General features: G+C 37.7%; 1 protein-coding gene across 4 annotated transcripts; it reads right to left on the bottom strand.

Moving 5' to 3' along the window:
• Positions 1 to 6,135: 6,135 nt before the first annotated feature.
• Positions 6,136 to 18,938, bottom strand: ZDHHC24 (zDHHC palmitoyltransferase 24). 4 transcript variants are annotated; one of them, XR_012679525.1, is made up of 6 exons: positions 18,730 to 18,938; positions 16,893 to 17,004; positions 14,686 to 14,943; positions 14,016 to 14,293; positions 9,061 to 9,631; positions 6,136 to 6,772 (listed from the first exon to the last, which is right to left on the bottom strand). XR_012679525.1 is itself a non-coding variant. In XM_075188720.1 (5 exons), exons 2-5 carry the CDS (start codon positions 16,955 to 16,957, stop codon positions 9,318 to 9,320), a joined length of 915 nt encoding a protein of 304 aa, XP_075044821.1. In that variant the 5' UTR covers positions 16,958 to 17,004; positions 18,730 to 18,938; the 3' UTR covers positions 7,924 to 9,317. The 4 variants fall into 4 exon arrangements, 3 of the variants coding, with proteins under 3 accessions (XP_075044821.1, XP_075044822.1, XP_075044823.1); XM_075188720.1 differs by lacking the exon at positions 6,136 to 6,772 and having other exon boundaries at positions 7,924 to 9,631; XM_075188721.1 differs by lacking the exons at positions 6,136 to 6,772; positions 16,893 to 17,004 and having other exon boundaries at positions 7,924 to 9,631; positions 18,730 to 18,935.
• Positions 18,939 to 20,582: the final 1,644 nt, after the last annotated feature.

Here is a 20,582-nt window from a genome sequence, read left to right as displayed (position 1 = left end):
ACAGCATGGTTGTGAAGGGGCACAGTAATGTGTATGCGATGACAAAGGGGGCTTGTGGCAATGTAGTGTGTGTGAGGTAGGTGGTGGCTAATTAACGGGTGCTATTTGGTTTGTGGGGTGATGGTGAGGCAATTTAATAGTGGGGACAATTAATTTAAGATGGGGTTGTTTGGGGGCTATTAAATGTGGGGGTAAGTTTGGGGAGATTGAGGTCTCTATTAAATGTGAGTATGAATTTTTAATGGCAGTGATGGTTGCGGGAAATAGGTATTGCTGGAGCTGTTTGCAGGGAGAAAAATTTATTTTAATACTATTATTTTAATGGGGCTGGAGGAAGGCCTAATTATTACTCGTGTGTGCTATTGATTTAACAATGGGGCTGGTTGTAATTTTCTAAATGTATCCATTTTTTGGGCCCCCAACATTCCAGGATCCAGACAAGCCACAACTAAAGAAAATAGCAGCCACAGGTGGTGAAAGTGAGAAGAACAGGTAGGGCAGTCTGTCAAATGTGATTATATTGGGACAATCCCGATTTTTGGTGACTGTTCTGCCCAATCTAAGGGGCAGGCCAAGACTGTGAATTCTTTATGTACACACTGCATTCTTTCTATACTACACTATAATACTAGATGTCCTGAAAGTCAGGAGTGCTGAGACATACGTCATGCTCTGGCAAGCTATAGTTGAGCATGTATTTTTTTTACATGCTCAACTATAAGGGGGCCCCATGAAGTTGTTGTACCGGGGCCCTGAATTCCTCTTGGCAGCCCTGAATGCATTAGAGACTGCCAAGAACTGTGCTACCCCTTCTGTGAACCTCTGTGAAATGGCGCTGGATCGCCGTGGAGGGTGGTACTTATAGAATCCAAAACCTACGAAAGAGAAAAGTTTCTTTCCGCTCCAAGGCTGGAACAACCTTGTAGATTCTGCCTCATCAATATAAAGGGGCTAGATATGAGGGGGTGCTCTCACCAACTAAGAGACTATAACTGAAACAAAAAATGGTGACACATGGCACCTAAAGGAAGTTGGCTTATGAGGCACTCCTGTCCCTACTCTATATAAAACATATTTTATTAGTATCAAGTTAAAAGTATATTATCCAGGTATTAATGATATTCGGCGAATTAATTAAAAAAGAAAGAAGTGCAAAAAGTATAGAAAATAAGTGATGTAGATAATTAAAAGATCCTTTCGGGAAGCCGGTCAGAATATAACTGTAATAAATAGATGATGGAATGTGTCCACTATAACATCACAGTAATTTCACAGGTTCATCAAAGTGCTGCGTTGGACACGCTTAATCATCATGTGTTCACTTTATATACAATTTATATAGTGTATAGTTGCATATGCTGTACAACTTAGTTCTAAAAGATCTGTCAAGAAGCCTATCCAAAGAAATATAAAGGATATCACAAAGCTAGTATACCCATAAGCATATCACAGTAGGCCTATTACTTGGGTCTGGTATAGAAGCATAGAGTGGGTCTGCCTGCTAGATGTTCACACATGTGGGTATATACAAAAGGTGCTCTTGAAGTTTGTATTTAGTGAGGTATCACTTATAAATCGTGTACCTTTCAGATTTATTGTATTCAGATACTAAAAGCACCCAAGGACTCTCAATTTGATTATATTCAGATACTATGAGCACCCAAAGACTCTCATGTGGGTGTAATATTATCAATTATTATACTCATTGGCATGACAGTCACAGTATAAAACAGATTAAACTTATTTATTCTCTTTAACAATATTACTGCCTAGCACTCAGCGGATGAATTGGTCGTCACAAAATCTCAGGCGGCTGCAATGACATCATGACATCAGACTCTGTACTCGTGATGATATAATCACATCTGCAGAAGACTTTGTGGCAGCTATTTCAATGACTTTGCACCAGTATTGTATGCATATATGTATGTACGTATGTGGATTGCTTTTGTGAAACAATACACCTGTTGAGATAGCAATAGCAAGCAATGCATTGCCTGAAGTATTTGAACACTTATATAGGTATTAAAGATAATTACAAAACAATGGGTTTTAAATATATTACAGTACAGAATAAAATAAAGCTTCTGGGCCTGATTAATCTTCGGACATAAATCCCTTTGCGTGCTGCATCTTGCAAGAAATAGCTCTGCATATGCTCGAAACAGACCTTGAGTCACTGTACGCAATTCATGTCTGAATGCAAATTACACTTACGATTGCTTACGACTTGAAGGGGCTGCATAGGGGAAGGAAAGAGCATTTGAATGTAGGCAATGTACAGTAAAGGCATGCCAATACAGATGCAGATGATTTAAGTCCTGGGTTTCTCTCATCATTTGCACAAGCTACAGGACAGGTGTAAGTGTAGACCAATAGTAATGACTAACATGTTATAGTGTTTGTTTTAAAAATAATACACATATGCGTGGCACTAGTTAGAACAGCTAGCTACAACATATGTATGCAAGTAAGATAGACCATAAAATACATGGTATGTACAGTACACATAAAGAACATTCTGATTTATGTATTTACTATTAACACAGACTCCCAAAAAAATGCACAAATATTGTTAATAATTATAGTATTGAGTTAATTTGTTAAAATATTTTTTTATGCATGCGGATAGGACATTAAATTGCAACTTATAACTTACCTCATTCTGCCCAACGCTTCACCTTATTCTGTGCAAAAATTTGCTCCTCCGCAATCATCGCCATCTTGCCAATCCAAGGAAGCTAAAAGCTCTTTTCAGAAGGGTAATAGACATATGACATTTGTTGATGCTTGGTTCTTTATTGTACATGGAATGGGACTGGCCAGGTGGGCGTAAAAATTTCAGAAAATTTTTACAAACCTGGACCAATTTACAAATGGCTACATTTAAGATTCGGACAACTTGATTCATCCATCTCCCCTGGTTAGGACAAGTGAAACACAATCAAATACTGGAACATGCCTTATTCATTACATATTTGCCTGGAAGTGTACCAGCAAGAATAACTGCATTATTTTGAATGAACTGTGTTGACATATCACCTCCTTTCAAAATCTCTCAGAGGCATTTTCCATTGCTATGTTATGTTGCAAGAAATAAAATTCTTTTGAAAGAATTTAAATTTTTAAAACATTAATTTTAAGTATAGATCTCCCTCTATATTAGGCCAGCTTAAAAACTGGTGTGATGGCGATTAGTATATTTTAATTCAGTTTTTTGTGTGGACAGTATACCTGGTGGTAATCAAGAGGGTTGATAAAAGAGGGAGCACATTATTCTGATGATTACCACACTCCCATAGTCAATTTATATACACTTGCTGTAAAGCAAAATATCTTCTAAACAAATCTAACAAAGCTAACAGGGGGGTAAAGATTTTGGTTTAAATGGTCATGAAACTTAAAATATGAGAAAAATGAAAACATTCACAAATATAATGGTAGAAGTTTCCAAACCTCGATGGAACTTTATATTTTAATAATGTCAGTACATGTTAATCTAAATAAGCTTATGAAGGCAGCATATGTCTCACGGCTGTACTTGTTAAACAGTGTTTGGAGTCATCATGCAGATTTATAGAAATTCATTAGCCAGTGGAGTTATTTATATATTAGTCAACATTATCATTTTCATAATTAAAAGAAAAAAAAAAATATGGATAGAAAAAAACATTTTATAGCTTTCAGATACTGAATGTGTTACATTACAAAATGCTTTTCTATGCATATCTGACACCACAATGAAGGGAAATAATGGTTTGTTAATAAATACAATCAAGGATGTTTTTTTTGTAGTTTTTTTTGTTTTTGATTGTTTAGACACAATAAAAAAAAATGCTTAGACCTAATGAAGATCTGCCAAAACCTTGACTTGAAGATAGTCAGTTTAGAAAAGAAAAATTCCACCAAATACTATAACACTCAACTTTTTTATGTACTTAAAACTGTACTAATGTGTATGTAACTTATTTTTCTGTAAAAACATATAAAATAAAATTGTGGCTATAACAGATATAAGTTGAGAATGAATAAAAAGTATATTCTAGTCATTGTTTACAATATATGATTTTTAAGTAAATACACATCAAAATGGTAAATAGTTTTTATTGAAAAAGTATCTTAAAACATTTAAATCAGTGCATAATACATAACTCATCCAAATGAAGAGAATTAAAACACAAGTAAAAGAAACAATATAAAAATAATTTTCAATTATTGTTCTATATCGTTACCAGTCCCAAATGTTTGGTAAAATGAACTGAATTTTAGTAATAAATCAATCCTAGAAATGCATTTGTTTACATATGTAGCAACAATTATTTTATATTTTACAAATGCTCAGTTAATGTAAGACTATGGGGACTATTTAAAAAAAGTGGTGAAGAGCCAAAATACCAGCATAAATGGAGGTAAAGTGTTCTTTCCCCATTTTATCTTATTTATTAAAGGGTTAATGCTAGAAATCCTAGATTTCTCTGGCACTAACTTAGTTAGTGGGGAAAGCAACATTAGGTAACTGATCAAGCTGTGAAAAGTAAAGCGTTTTGCAGCAAAGTAATGCCATCACCAGATCCCTTATGGGAGGAAGCGCTATGCACATAGTACTTTCTCCCTTTAAATAAAAAAAGTTAATGAATTCTTCACAACTGTTTTAAACAGTCTACACTTGTGCTCAATGACGTAGCGATATGGTAGCTAAAGTGGTTGGACTATTTTAGCTTTATCTTGATAAATTAGACTGGCTTAACCACATGCATTAAAATATTATCAATTAAAAGAAAACAAATCCACAATAACCCTGGAGTTTGTCCCAACTGCATTCACACTCTCTCTAAAGCGGGGTACACACTACACTGTTTTCGTCCAATAATCGGCTCAAATAGCCGACATACGACCGCTCGTTCAAAAGTCAGGTCAGTGTGTGCAGTGACACAATGGTCGAAAGTCTGCCCAAATGGACGATTATTGTCTCATTTGGTTGGTCGTACCGTTTAATATTTTCGGTCCAATCTCGTTTCCGCTGTGTAGTGTGTATAAACTTCCGACCGATCCACAACATTGAGTACAAAATTACAGTCATTACTCGCGACAACATGGCTGTAAAAAGTCGTTAAAGGGACGTCCGCTCTTCCCTTTATCGTCCTAAACAAGGCTAGTGTGTATGCAGTCCATGGACTGAGCGATCGGACCATCGATTGCATGTAAAATTGCTCAGCATAAAAAGTTGGTCGAAATTTCTGTAGTGTGTAACCAGCTTAATATAGGTAGGTTCAATAAAAAACCTATTTACTACAAATAAGGATAACACACAATACATGAGCCATTCACATAATAAACAAAGGCACTTTAAATGCATTGCATTGTGCAGTGTTTCTCAAAGCCTTAAGTACATTTTTTGTTTACAGTATCCTTTTTTCTACCACTAGATGCCATAATGAACCGAACAATCGGCACCCACTGAAATGAAAAGGAAAAGATGGTAATTAATGAAATTTAAATAGAAAATGTTTTAACCATTGTGTGCTTTTTTTGTTTTGTTCAGATCCTTTTTCTTGTGTAGTCCCATAGAGGTCCCAAGCTGACCAAGCTCACATTAGGACAGGAGGGGCCCCAAATGCTGCATTGTTATAGTGGGACTGGCCCATCCAGTATAGCTTGGAGCTGGTTCAACTTTAGCAGGTTAACAGCACACTCATTATTACCCTGCTTTAGCAGGAACCAACGCAGGCTGGGTAGTAGTGGATCTTAACGATGGTGTCCCCCCCTCCCCCTTACAATTATTTATTAAAACATCGAAAGAGCCTTAGACCAAAATAGTCATTATTATTTCTTTATCTGGCCATTCAAACATATTGGTTTGAATTAGAACTTGTTGACTGACTGACTTTCTTTGCCTCTGAACGGATCTATACCCGGTGCAGAATCATATGAATAAATCACTTTTGCAATGTGTTGCAAGAGCCCCCCAAGCTGCCAGTTCTGGTACTAGAAACAAAAATTATTGTTATGTTACAATGACATGAGGCAAAACAGTAACGCATGAATGTCACAATGCAATTAAATTGTGATGCACCAGGTGTCACTTTAATGCTTGCTACATCAGTGTGTACACTCAAATACAAAATACTGCGATGCTGTCCTCGGAAAACATTTATTTTATTTCCTACACATCAATACTTTAGGAGATAGTGCAACTTACATACTCCATGCAAGCGAGTCTATTTACAAAGTATGCTATATATTTTTTCAAATAAAACATATTGCACATTCAAATAAATGCTGGACACAGTCACATATGGTATTTGTATCATAGTTTAAGTTTAGGTGTTGAACATAACATATAGACCTTAAAAAACAACAGCAAGCTCCTGTAAACAATATTATAAATAGTGCAGGAACAGGGAATTAGAAGTTCTTAGGTAAAGTCACAATGGGATACAGTTACGAAAACTGTACTACAGGTAACTTGTAAGAAAGTAAGGTGTTGCTCACAGCAACCAGCTTCTGCTAGTTTTCTAGTACAAAGAAAATGAAAACAAAAATCTGATTGGTTGCTTTGGGCAACTCCACAATTTCTTCTTAGCTGAAGAACAGTTTTCATGAATATACCATGGTTAATCCTCAGAATTGTTTCGTCAGAACCTTGTGCAACACACTGATTCTTTGATGACATAACCAACTTGTGTTCACCTGCAGATGTATATCTCAAGCATTCAAATGTGGCTCCATCCATTCAGTTTAATGGACTCCAGTTCAACATATGAAAACATACCTGAAACACAGATACATTTTGGAGCTTTAAGACAGAATAAAAACTGAGGGTGTGATTAGACCTTCAACTAGAAATGCTTTACATACTGAATGTGAACGCTTTCATTTCCACAAAACAAATACTCTGGCTGCATATAGAAAATATAAAAGATTTTAAAGGCGGTTGTGTAAGCCTATCAATCAAATACTGAGTAAGGACAAAGCCTCCTCAATCAACCCATGCAATGTAAAGGACTTTACAGTCTTGAATGTACAGTGCAGGAGTTTTATACATGCTTAGCACATAAGGCGTTAATCAGATGGGTCACATATACATACACACATTAACTTGTTGCTATGGCATCTGTCAAGGAGTGGGATATGTTAGGCAGCAAGTGACAAGTCAAGTCAGTTCTTGAAGTGGATGTGTTGGACGTAAGAAAAAGAAAAATGGACAGGCGTAAGGATTGGAGAGACTTTGACAAGGGTGAAATTATGATGGCTAGATGACGGGGTCACAGCAGCTCCAAATCGACAGGTCTTGTGGGATGTTCCGTGGTTAATACCTACCAAAAGTGGTCCAAGGAAGGACAACCGCTGAACTGGTGACAAGGTCATGGGCGCCCAAGGCTCATTGATGCACATGGGAAATGAAGGCTTGCCTGTCTGGTCCAATCCCATAGAAGAGCTATGGTAGCACAAATTTCTCAAAAAATTAATGCTGGCTATAATAGAAAGGTGTCAGAACACAGTGCATCGCAGCATGCTGCATAGCCACAGACCGGTCAGAGTGCTCATGCTGACCCTTGTTCACCGCCGAAGGCGCCCACAATGGGCACGAGTGCCAGAACTGGACCATGGAGCAACGGGTTGGGTAACTTTACCAATGGCCACTACTCCGACACGGTAAAGGCCTACAGCCGCTTTAAATTTTATATTGACAGACGTCGCAATGACGTCTGCCTGCAGTTCCGAAACACTTCTCCAATCGGAATCACTTGCTGTCAACATGGTGCTCCAATCGTAGATCTCCAGTGTCGGGTTGAAGGTAAGTGTTTATTTTCCAATCGATTTTTCATCATTTCGGATTTTCTTTGTAGGGCTTCTCCATGTCGGAATAGTGGTAATCGTAAAAACGATTCCCTGATGGCAGTACCCTGCCACAATGCAAAAATTGTTCGGGAATGGTTTGAGGAACATGACAGAGTTCAAGGTGTTGACTTGGCCTCCAAATTCACAAGATCTCAATTTGAGCAACTGTGGAATGTGCTGGAAAAGCAAGTCTGAGCCATGGAGGCCCCACTTTGCAACTTACAGGACTTAAAGGATATGCTCCTAATGTCTTGGTGCCAGATACGACAGGACACCTTGAGAAGTCTTGTGGAGTCCATGCCTCGATGGGTCAGAGCTGTTTTGCGGTACGAGGGGGTGCCTACACAATATTAGGCAGGTGGTTTTAATGTGTGTTTAACTCAAACACATATTTGAAATATGTAATAAAAGTCTAACTTTACATATTTAGGTGTAATTTACTTGCATCCACTTTAGATAGGCAATCACGTATAATATGAGGAAGAAGTATATTTAAAACCAAAGACTTTTTTTCTTTAAATAGCAAGTTAAGTAGCTTTTAAGCATGCAGCAAATAGTAATTATTATGAGTGGTCCTCCTTCAAATCATTATCTCCTTCAATAAGTAAAACACGGACTGCACTTTATTACGGCAATAGTGTTCGTAATTACCGTTAATACGGTAATTTCACTGCCGGCTTTTTACTCGCAGATCCAAGCTGGGTTTAAAATTACTGTATTAACGTTAATAGGTTTAGCGCGGGATTACTCTGGGGGGAATTGAATTCCCCCCTATGTGTGCGACAAGGAACCTATTAGCTACAATGACCCAAGATATTGGCTATTATCAGCACAGCTCACAAGGAACACATTAACAGCAAAACAGAAATATAATTTCTGAGCCTGTGTCACTTTGTTTGCTGTGCATAAAACAATTATAATCATACAATGGACCATGCAAATCAACTGATTTCCATTCTTATTAGTTATGTAAAGATCAGCATCAGTTTATATATTGCCCAATTGTGTGTTATACAGTAACAAATTGATGTTTTAAAAAAAAAAAAAAAAGTCTTGGGATAAATTTCAAGGCAAATGTATTAAAAATTAATGTAAAATTATGAAACATAATAAAAAGGTAACAACAATAACAAGTAATTTAGAAGGAATATTATGCTATATCTGTGAATATATCAATTTAAATAAATTATCAAACCATTCTTTAAAAAGGGTACTCACGTGTGCCTATTTATTTTTAGAATACCCTGCTTTATTCCACAGAAGCAGAGAATGGAGGATTTAATCCATACCCCTGAAGTGTGAGTAGTGACAAAAATTGACCTTTTTAATCGCTCATCTGCAAAATGGTTAAGGTGGTAATGTCATTAATGAATTAGGGAAAAAAAGCTAAGAAAGCTATGGGCTATTCTCATGAATGTGTGCAATAAGTACTTAACAAACGTAGCTGAGGAATTCACAAACAGGGATACAAGGAGCTATTGGGTAGATTTTTTGGATGACTCAGTAACAAAGAGATTCCCAGGCTCAAAGTTAATTCCATCTCCGGGCAATCTTGATTGAATCCATGGAGACAGCCAAATGAGGTACCACCTTTCTCCCAGAAAGTTCCTGGCATTTTTCTTCCACCCATGGTCATAATCGTTTGCATGGCCACCAAACCATTCTTTGGTGGTTGACCCACGGTAGAGAAGAACACAGTGCAAAATGAGGAAAGCAAGACAAAACAGGAAGCCCACCACACAGGTATCAGCCACAAAGGCAAAAATGAAGGCAGATGTTGTCACTTGACCTACGGAAAAATGAAAATTGTGCAAATGTTTTAGCAATTTTTGTAAGAGGAACACGATCTAAAGAAGAACATGGCTATGTCTGGTAAATACAGTATTGATATAGAAGGAAGCTATATATGTGTACTATGTTTACAAATGTTGTTACAAGGGATAGGTTTAAAAATATACACAAAAAAAATTGCAAAAAGACAACAGTGGAAAATGAATGTGTAGAAAAAAAAAAGCTCTATTTTGCTAAAACTGCATTGACAATTTTTACAGATGTTCCCCAAATAGCTTGCTATATGTACGATTTGATCTGGAGTAGGACAGGTACCTTAGCAGTGCCAGTTTTCTTTTTATTTGTGGCATGCTTTAGCAGTTGTCCAACCAATAAGCTCCACCCTTGCCAGCTGAGCCCCGACACATTTTCAGAGGTACAAGGGGCCCTGAAAATTATGTGTTACTGTGTACACTACTTTACATGCATCACGCTTTACTGAGCTCCATTAATGTAAAAGATTTATTTGCAAACTACTTTCATAAATGCCCCCCAATGTGTGGACACTTTTCTTATTTTAGAAACTATTCCTGTATTATAAATGTTTTGACTGGATACCCTCAGGTCTAATTGAAACATCATTCAATGTATTGCTTATTAATGTTAAGGTATTTCATTCACTTGTCCACTAGAATCTATGGGTGATGTTTCATTCTATATCAACAAAGTAACATGGCAGCTTAGAACCATTAATGTCTGCAAATATATGTACATACAAGTTAACCCGTGCATGATACTCATGCATTCTAGTCAAATCAAGCTACTTGAGGTCTTAAAAAGGTTCTTGACATGCATTTGGGCCTAGCCCAGGCCTCCTTAGGGGAAGAGCGTTACTTCCCGACGCAAGCGCCCTTTTTAATGTGTGTTCATGAGGTAAAATTACCTCACGAAAATGAGTTTGACCCCTCAACTCGTAAATTTAGCCTTTACTACCCCTCCCACGGGGGGAAGGGGGGATGATGGAAGTTAACGGACTTCACTATTCTAATTTTTTTGTCAAATAATGTCAGTATAATTTCAGGTCAATTGGATGAGTCCTTTCTGAGAAAAGTTTTTTCCACACACACACTAACACACGCCGCTAGGCTTTTATATTATAGATAGATCCATATAAATGGATGTTTACATAGTTGTAAGTAGCACAGCTGAGACAGTTTAATATGAAAACTGGGCTAATACAAAGTCAATCAGTTGGATTAAAAGCCATTCACAGTTGTGAAATGATTATATTGAAACATGTGTTGCTACCTTTTAGATTTAGCAAAAAAATATTGGGTAACAGTATGGGGGGGAATTCAATTGACCACAAGTTTTTTTTTTGTTTTTTTTTTTCTTACACCGCGTTAATTAATTTTAACGCTTTTTTTATAATTTTCGTGCAGGTTAACTTTACTCACGATTCAATTTCATTTTAATGCAGCTTTTTTTTTCATCAAACAGTCCTATCGCACTTCAGTATAAGGTCTATTGAAAGTATAGAGTAGGTGAGAGCCCGCCGCGTTAAAAGCTATTCAATTGTTTTTTTAACGCTGCACGTTAAACAGGCCAATATGCTGTTTTATCGCACCTCTTTGGGGTGTGCTAAAAATAAAAAACAGAAAACTATTTGAAATCTTGCAATAATGGGGGAAAAAAAAAAAAGAAACTATGTTCATCAGTAATGCATAACATGAAAAAGTTGATATTATTTTAAAAAAAATTAGTAAAAAAAATAAATAACTAATTAATTATATTTATGTATGTTTTTTGTACCAATATGTATGCATTATGTGTTTTAACATGGGTATAGACAATTCTATAGTACAAAATAGTGAAATAAAAAATATGCTAAGAGAAAGTACTGTATGTAGATATTATCAAATAGAAAGGTTGTGTAATGCAATGTATACAAATATATGCCAATCCTTTTTATTTTTTTCTATACATGACCGCGTTAAACCTCTCCTTCACTTCCCTAAAAATTCGCAACCACCAATGATTAACGCGCGGGGAGCAGAGTTACCTCTTTTTCAATTGAATTACACGAGCCAACATTGTGTTAACTGCTTTAGCGACCGTTTATTTTTTTAACGTTGCGGCGAGAAAAAAATACTTGCGGTCAATTGAATTTCCCCCTATATGCCCTCTTTAAAGGCGTGTATATAACAACTGTTGTATATGACTAAAAAATCCAATATAAAATGTAATTATTCTGTGCATGGTGAAAATGGCAACAATACAATCATTCAAAAGGTCAATACCCCGGCGCGGGGAGGGGAAGAGAGACGGGGGAAAAAACTAACAGCAAAGGGACAGAGAACCAAACCAACAACAAAACCAAAAAAAACACAAAAAAACAACACAAAAACAAAAAATAATTTCAGACAAGTAGGCCAATCTGCGTACTTGTATTTTATGCTGATAAAAATAGTGGAGTACACTTACTTCATCATATAAAAGCAATGCAGGTGTAAGAAAAAAAGAGTAATTGTAGAAAGGTACAGGCTAATAGCCAAAACGTCTCATGTTGGCAGTGAATAACTCCTAGTGTTCAAACCAGCCGGCTGAATAACTGGATGACAAATGTCTTGGTTGAAGCAGGATGTACAGTATGGAAATACTGATAAGAAGGTAATGTGGAAATTGTGAAAAATTCCCAGAAGGGATAGGTAGGTCTAGGTGAAAAATAGTCATATATATCCAAACAAAAATCAGAAAGTTTGTATGGTACTTATTATTGAGTCCGTGAACTGGACTGTCAAACTGGATGTATAAATCCGTATAGAAAGTTATCCGGAAGCAGCTGGGAATATGTAGTATAAGTAAAGGGCAGTGCACTTACCCTATCCGGGAAAAAAACATCCTCCAGGTGTCCAGTTCCTTAATCTTTCCTCCCAGTCCGTTGCTCATACAGGGAGAGCCCGCCGGAAGTATGAGGAATTAAAGAGCCGGTTTTCCGCGCATGCGCGCTGGAGGTGATGGAACTGGAACGCCGCAGAGTCAGAATAAATGTATAAAATATTAGCGATATCGCAAAAAGATGTGCTGTGTAAGGTCCTACGCGTTTCACCCAAATTAGGGCTTCTTCAGGGATCTTCTTCTTGATTACTGTGTCGCTAGCCTTCCCTGAAGAAGCCCTAATTTGGGTGTAACGCGTAGGACCTTACACAGCACATCTTTTTGCGATATCGCTAATATTTTATACATTTATTCTGACTCTTCCAGTTCCATCACCTCCAGCGCGCATGCGCGGAAAACCGGCTCTTTAATTCCTCATACTTCCGGCGGGCTCTCCCTGTATGAGCAACGGACTGGGAGGAAAGATTAAGGAACTGGACACCTGGAGGATGGTTTTTTCCCGGATAGGGTAAGTGCACTGCCCTTTACTTATACTACATATTCCCAGCTGCTTCCGGATAACTTTCTATACGGATTTATACATCCAGTTTGACAGTCCAGTTCACGGACTCAATAATAAGTACCATACAAACTTTCTGATTTTTGTTTGGATATATATGACTATTTTTCACCTAGACCTACCTATCCCTTCTGGGAATTTTTCACAATTTCCACATTACCTTCTTATCAGTATTTCCATACTGTACATCCTGCTTCAACCAAGACATTTGTCATCCAGTTATTCAGCCGGCTGGTTTGAACACTAGGAGTTATTCACTGCCAACATGAGACGTTTTGGCTATTAGCCTGTACCTTTCTACAATTACTCTTTTTTTCTTACACCTGCATTGCTTTTATATGATGAAGTAAGTGTACTTCACTATTTTTATCAGCATAAAATACAAGTACGCAGATTGGCCTACTTGTCTGAAATTATTTTTTGTTTTTGTGTTGTTTTTTTGTGTTTTTTTTGGTTTTGTTGTTGGTTTGGTTCTCTGTCCCTTTTCTGTTAGTTTTTTCCCCCGTCTCTCTTCCCCTCCCCGCGCCGGGGTATTGACCTTTTCTAACTATTCTAGGGTTTGGGACCATACCCTACCATCTATCCCCTTGGCTGCATCCCCCTACCCTAGGGAAGCGCAGAATATTTACATTCAGTTCACAATCATTCAAAAGTCTAAGGGGGAATTCCCAATGTAACATCACGGATTTCTCATCGCACTTCATAGACGTGTACATGTTCGGGTACCATAGTGCCTGGAAATGGGCACAAGTAGATGTTCCCCCTGAATGTTTCTTCAGAAACAACATAATCTCTATATGTGTGATACAGTTACTTCTTGGAGGTTAAAACAAAAGCAAAAAAAAAAAAATATATATATGACTGAGGTGCAGAGAAACAATGGACTAAATCTACAGCTGTCATTCTCAAATGATGAATAAGAGTTATATAAATACTTAATTGTTACCTATGATCAACATCATCCAAGGCATGAGAAGCAGGAAGAAGCTGTGGAGGCTGAAACCTTCATGCAGCAAGTCTATGAAAATTTCAGCATTGAGAATGGTAGCAAGAAGTAATGCCAGCCACCCATGTAGTAATGCACAAATGAAGTATCGATAGTTTGAGTAGCCAACACACTTTCCAAGTAGAGTGCAGTGGTGGTCACGTCGAAGAACACAAACGTTGCAATCATAACAGTGGTGGCATCTTGGCGGTATGTGTGACTGACAGGTATAGCAGTACCTTAAAAAATAAAAAAAAGGAGGTGAAGTATTCATACAAGCACCTAACAAAGAGCATGTGGTATCATACATATGACTCAAAGAATGCATTAGAACAGATTTTTTTTTATTTTTTTATACCGCAGTACAATAAGCAGGAAGGCTTAGCACATGAAACACAGCTACAGTAGTTTATTTAATATATACCGCATTCCAATTAGTGTAGTGGAATGTCTGTGCATAGTAAAAATTGCACACTTGCAGCATGCAACTGAAATAATTGCAGCCACTTACTTTGTGTAGAAATGGCTGACTTGACAGTTTGTGCTGCACATATAAATATTTAAATTGAAGGATTGCAGCAGGTATGAAATACAGATTTCTCTGGTGGATTACAGTACACATTATACTCACACCCAGCCTTGACCCAGAATGCCATGCTCCAAGAAGACACCTTTAATGGTAGAGTTACTCTGGACAAACTTTAACATGTTCCCAACTACATTAAACAAAAGGTACGACGTTAGCATCAGAAGGGGGAACTGTGCACTTCCTGAACTTGTGAGGATTAGATAAAACATTTCCAGTGTCACAGAAGATACAAGAATACATGTTATGCACACAGGTAGCACCAGTGCCGGATCCCAGCGTCTTATCTCCATGATTCCACTCCTGTAAAACACAAATAAATACTGTTACAATGCTGATACCTCAGTATACATTTGAATGCCTATACCTATATTTTATGTTCTACATTTGTGCTATAGTAACCTATTCTTGTCTGACAGAGGAATTAAACACAGGTCAGTTATATTGAGTAATACAACACACAGGACAACTCCTAGTTCAGCACACAGCTTTCATCTAATTTAATTATGTATCTCTCATTCACTAATGATAGAAACCATTCAGTGCTCTGAACTATGAAGCATTAAATGAATCCAAGCAGAACCTTTATGAGAACAGGCAGACGCTGTTTTACGGGACTATCTTTTAAGTGATATACGACCAACTTTCACCTATGTCACATGATTTCCACCTTTCAAAAATCAGTATTTTACTTAAACTGTACTCCCAATATCACACTTATGCAAGATATAGAAAAAAAATAGAGAAGGACATGTCTGGAAAAAAATATATGTGTTGTATATGAAACAGATGGTGTGACAGCAAAGGTAGGAATTACAAATGTAGCAACATAGCAAAAGAGGTAGCAGCTGTAGCAACTATATTTGGGACTCTTGGTGGCTTTCCCATTTTTTTTTTCACAGCAAGCACCAGTATGTCCTGTGTAGGAGTTACAGTAAAAGTAGCTTTTTAAGTGAGGAGCACCATGTAATAAAATATCTATGTCTTGGGAGAAAGATCTCAGGTTTTTCTTAAACTTCCATATTAAGGATAAAGCAATCGCTACACCAGCAATGGATGTACAATACATTAATAGACAGAATGCCTTGAAAATAAGCTTGGTTAAAAGGAAACCATAACAAATTTTAAAAAAATAGCAAGTTTATTTTTTAATTTGATCATTATTTATTATCATAGACAAAATAGAGCTACTTAGATACTGGTGTTACAATTTTGCATTTGACATGCATTTCTTACACAAGCTAAATGCATGGAAATGGATGCAAATATAAAAATGACTATCAAATGTGTTTTACATGCATGTAACTTATGTTGCCCTTTTTCAAAGGCTTCTTGTTCTATTTAGCAGTTCCTCTGACAAGCAACAACGTAGTTAAATTTAACTTGATATCAATGAGAGTTCACTGCAATGACGTGTTTTTGGCTTGGACAAGAGGACTTTCTGTTTTTCCATAAGATATGTTTACAAAAATGTATATTGAATGCAAGTACATATCAAACACATACATAAATTCAATGAAGTTTATTTGCCTTTTACTTGCATTTTAACAAGCGATAGAAAAGTCAGATTTTGCTATTAACTAGTCTCACTCCATGGAGCATTACCATCCTCTTTTAAACACACTGTTATTTTATTATCCTAAAGAAAACTACTCTTGACCCAGTCTCTCCCTTCAACTACTTTTCTATTTATCTCCAACACTTTGTCTCCAAACTACTTGTGGCTTGTGTACATTCACCATTCTCAATCTTTAATTGGACATCACCCCCAACATTCCTCCCGAGACTGCCCCTTATAAAAAGACGACTGATCTTCTTACAACAAAGTCGAAGGACTACTGCTCAATACTCATCCTTCTGGTCCTCTATGCCACTTTCATCACCACTAATTACCCTCTTCATTCCATTGGCCTCTCTAATGCAGTTCTTTCCCAAATCACTTTCTACCTCACCAAAAATTAGTTCAGTATGTTTTACTCTCCCCTCCCACCATTGATGGTGGTCTCACAGGACTGTGCTCAGCCCTCCCTTTTTTTAATTTTTTACAGTACACCTCTTCTCTTGGTAAACTATTTTTTATTTGGCAGTCAATACTGCCTCTATACTGCTGACACCGGAATCTCTCTCTCCTTTCCTGGCCTCTCCTCCATTATTGTTTCTTTGATATTTCCAACATCAACAACAGCTCAACATGTCTAAAACAGAGCTCATCATCCTGCCTACTTCCAGTCATTGCCTCTCTTCAAATCTACCTCACCATCAACACCAGCACCGGTCTCTCATCCCCTCCTGTTTTTGTCACCCTTGACTCCATCATCTGCTTTACTCCTCACATCCAGTCTTTTACAGTCCTGTCATCTCCACCTTTGAAATATTGACAGAATAATTCTTACAGAAAATGCATCCAAATATACATTTCTTCATCACCTCGACTATAGCAACCGCCTCTTATAGGGGACTGCACGCTCTCATCTTTCTCATTCACTGCTCCACATCCACCACCCCACTATGGCAATCACTAAAGTGTCTATCCATATCCTACAGAAACAAATTCAACTTACTCCCTCTCACCTACAAAGCCCTCAACAACACTTGCCCCTTTATACATCTCACACCTCATATGAAAATACTCATCCTCACTCCCTCTTAAGAGCTGCCTCTGGCCTGTGCCTTATCGTGCCTCCTCTCTGATCACCACATATCAGTCCAGCATACAAGACTTCTCTTGTGTTCCTCCTCGCCTATGGAATTCCTTACACCTCATCAGGCTCTCCCCCACTTTCACATTTTATAATGCTTTTTGAAAACCCAAATGTTTACTAGACCCTTTCACACTCCCACCTTTACTACTATACTATTGGTACACCTTCTATACAGTCCCAAAATCCTGTCTGAGCCACACTTGCTCCTATTGTCAAGCTCTGTCCATTTCTGACTAGATGTGTAAACTTACTCACGTCTTCTACCTTTTGTTATAAAACAGGCATTTATTTTATCTACCTTGTATGTGCCCGTTTTATGTATGCTCGGTTTTCCCTACTGACCAGCGCTAAAGAGCCTTACAAATCAAACAATAACAAAGTTATTGTCTATTTTTAACGTACCAAATATCAGTGACTACGCTACATTTTTTTCCTACTCCTAACATTTTAAGGGGCATTTCTATCCAAATAATTGATATATATGAGATATATGAGATGGTATTAAAATTACCCAATGCCTACATCCCCCATTATACTGTATTTTATCTCATGGCCTACACTATAATTAGAACCACTGTCATATATTCTTCAGTAACTAATGCAGCACCAAACTACCTGTATTTACATTATTCACCTACTAATCCTCATCTCTCCCCTGTATCTATATTATCAGTGTCCTGGACTATTACATTAGTTGCTGCACTAATCACTTAGTCCTCAAATACTTCCTGCTTTTCACTTGCAGCTTCACTTCCTGACATGTGGCTGCACAGATAAGAGCCATATTGTTAGTTTACCATCACCTTAACAACCTTGCCATTTGTTTCCCTTGTTCGTTTTCAACAAAACTTTATTATTCTTCAGAGAACAAAAATTGCTTTGCCAGTCTTTTTTCTCTTGTCATTTGCCGTTTTTTCTCGTCCAGTCATATAATACTGATCTGGAGGAGTGCTGGGGCATGTACAGGTATCACAGACACCTGTCTGACACATATAGGTCAAATATTGGATTCTATTTTATCTTAAATATTAATGGAATAATGAGTGGAGTCTGATCCAAGTTTTTGGAACTGGTTTGTTAGAGCCAAAGCAAAGTTTTAATATAGAGGTTTACAGCTACTTATTAGTGAACATTACCAAAATATACTACTTTATTATAGACCATTGTGAACGGATGATTGTTGTGCTGGAGAAAATTAAAGGAATCTGTAGTGTATTAACACCCATGCTGTTGCTATTCACATTTTTTAAAAAAAGATTTCTGTGGGGCGTAAAACAGAATGTGTAAAAAAGACACACAGCATATTCTTTAACAAAGCATACAGATTGGATGATTAAACGTCAGAACGTCATCCATTTACACAATGTAGCAATAAACATTTACTTACATATGTGTGTTACTTCCCTATACTTGGCCTGTTCTAAACTACTCATCAACCATCTCGAATCCACTCGGACCTCCAACCCCCTCGTGGTAGCCGGTTCTCTGACAGAAGCCACGCCCAACCCGGAACTGTAATTACACTCTTTCACGCTCCCAGCGCGGCTTTCTACCTCTCATTAGGCAGCAATAGTCTATTCGGGTAAACCACGCCCACTACAGCAAGGTGGTGGTAGCGGCACGGGTAATCCACGCCCACTACAGCAAGGTGGTGGTGACGTCACTGGCTGTAGGAAGAGAAAAATACAGTAATGTGATTTAGAATGGAAGAAAGGGGCGGGAAGGAGGAAGACAAAGGCGGGAGGAAAGCTAGGATTACCGAGTAGACTACGCTATACAAAGTGACATAATCAAATAGGTTGGAGGCGGTGCTGTGATCTTACTATAAAGTCTTCTATTTACTGTCAGAGTAAAGATAGTTGCACTTTTTGCGCAATGCCATAGGTGTTTGCTGCACAAATGTAGAAATAGATTATTAAGGCAAGATTACACAAAATGAACATGTTTGGCCTGATTCGATACGGAAAGGAATGCAAAAAAAAGAGTAACTTTGCACCTTGATAAATGATGTCCCCAATGCAGGAAGGGAGGGTAAATTTAAAGTGTGGGAACAGAGTTATAGTTGAGGAAGAGCATGTGCTAGATCAGCTTTAAATTCCAGTGTAAAAATTAAGTTCTCAAGTATTTGTGTGTTGTATGAAAAAACAGACAGTATTTAACTTACATGGAAAATAATAAACTACTATGCACCTCTTGGATTGTAACATGGTTTTGTCCAAGAGAAAACATACTCATATTTTTGCCTTACTTATTTTAATGAATCAGGCCCATTGTATGTTTTTTAAAAAAAATACACAAAAATCCAGCATATTAATGTCCACGTTCTACAAGGAGCAGATGTAAATAAACAGCTGTTGTTGAATACGGGTCTAGGTTTGCTCTGTTCTGACATACATTACACTGCAAGGATACATGCAATACATATGTGGAAAATAAAGCATCCTCAACATTTATTTATATTGTGTCAGTAAATTCAGTAACGCTTTACAATTGGCATACCTCCCAACACTGGAGGATTTCAAAGTCGGACAGTCGACTAAAGGGGGCATGCTTGTTCTCACAGGGTCTTGTCTATGGCCTCATCAGTTGTGTCTGTCATCACGGGTGTGGCCACCCTCTCAGGAAATTATTATTAGCAATATTTACTATCTAACACTGGAAGTATTGGGTTTTACTAATGATCATTGTCAGCATTTTGAGACTATGCAGTGAATGCTATTATGGGCAAACATGTTTTTCAAAGCAATTGATAAAAGGTAGGTGGCAAGACTACAATACCCAGAATGCTGCGCAACTTCTTACAGGTCGCTGGACAATGATATAAAGGCTTGCGTAGATGTTACTCCTCTCTAGTTGGTCAGCAAAGCAAGTACTGGAGACGGTCATAATAACAAGCAAGGAGCAGGAAACGTGATTGGCTTCCCTTGCAAAATCACCCAGCCACACTTCAAGAATCCATGGCTCTAGCAGCATACCTCACAACTGTCCTGATTCCAGCTGGACAGTCACACTGAAATTAGGACTGTCCCACTGGAATCGGGACAGTTGTGAGGTATGCAAACTCTAGCTACCGACTCCACGTGCTTGTAGTATGCCTTTAACATATTCACATGGTAGGTCTGCTGCCGCCTACCGTTGCTCTCAAACAACACTACATAGGTGATGTCACTTAGGTGTTTTAAGACCGTACACGTTTGAGCCCAGGCAGTTTGGAGCTTGTTCTCACATGTGGGCATCACA

Source organism: Mixophyes fleayi, chromosome 10 (genome assembly GCF_038048845.1).
Source record: "Mixophyes fleayi isolate aMixFle1 chromosome 10, aMixFle1.hap1, whole genome shotgun sequence".
In the NCBI taxonomy this organism is placed as follows: Eukaryota; Metazoa; Chordata; class Amphibia; order Anura; family Limnodynastidae; genus Mixophyes; species Mixophyes fleayi.
Note: the sequence above shows the minus strand (reverse complement) of the source record. Positions and strands in the feature narration are given on the sequence as shown.

Bases quoted from the DNA above. Each gene is read 5' to 3' on its own strand.
- ZDHHC24 (XM_075188720.1), bottom strand. From the start codon at position 16,957: ATGATGGAGTCAAGGGTGACAAAAACAGGAGGGGATGAGAGACCGGTG. The intron at 14,944-16,892 runs GTAGATTTGAAG...TGTGTTTTACAG, and splicing joins GTGCTGGTGTTGATGGTGAG to GAGTGGAATCATGGAGATAA. The intron at 14,294-14,685 runs GTGAGTATAATG...TTATTTTTTAAG, and splicing joins ATTCTGGGTCAAGGCTGGGT to GTACTGCTATACCTGTCAGT.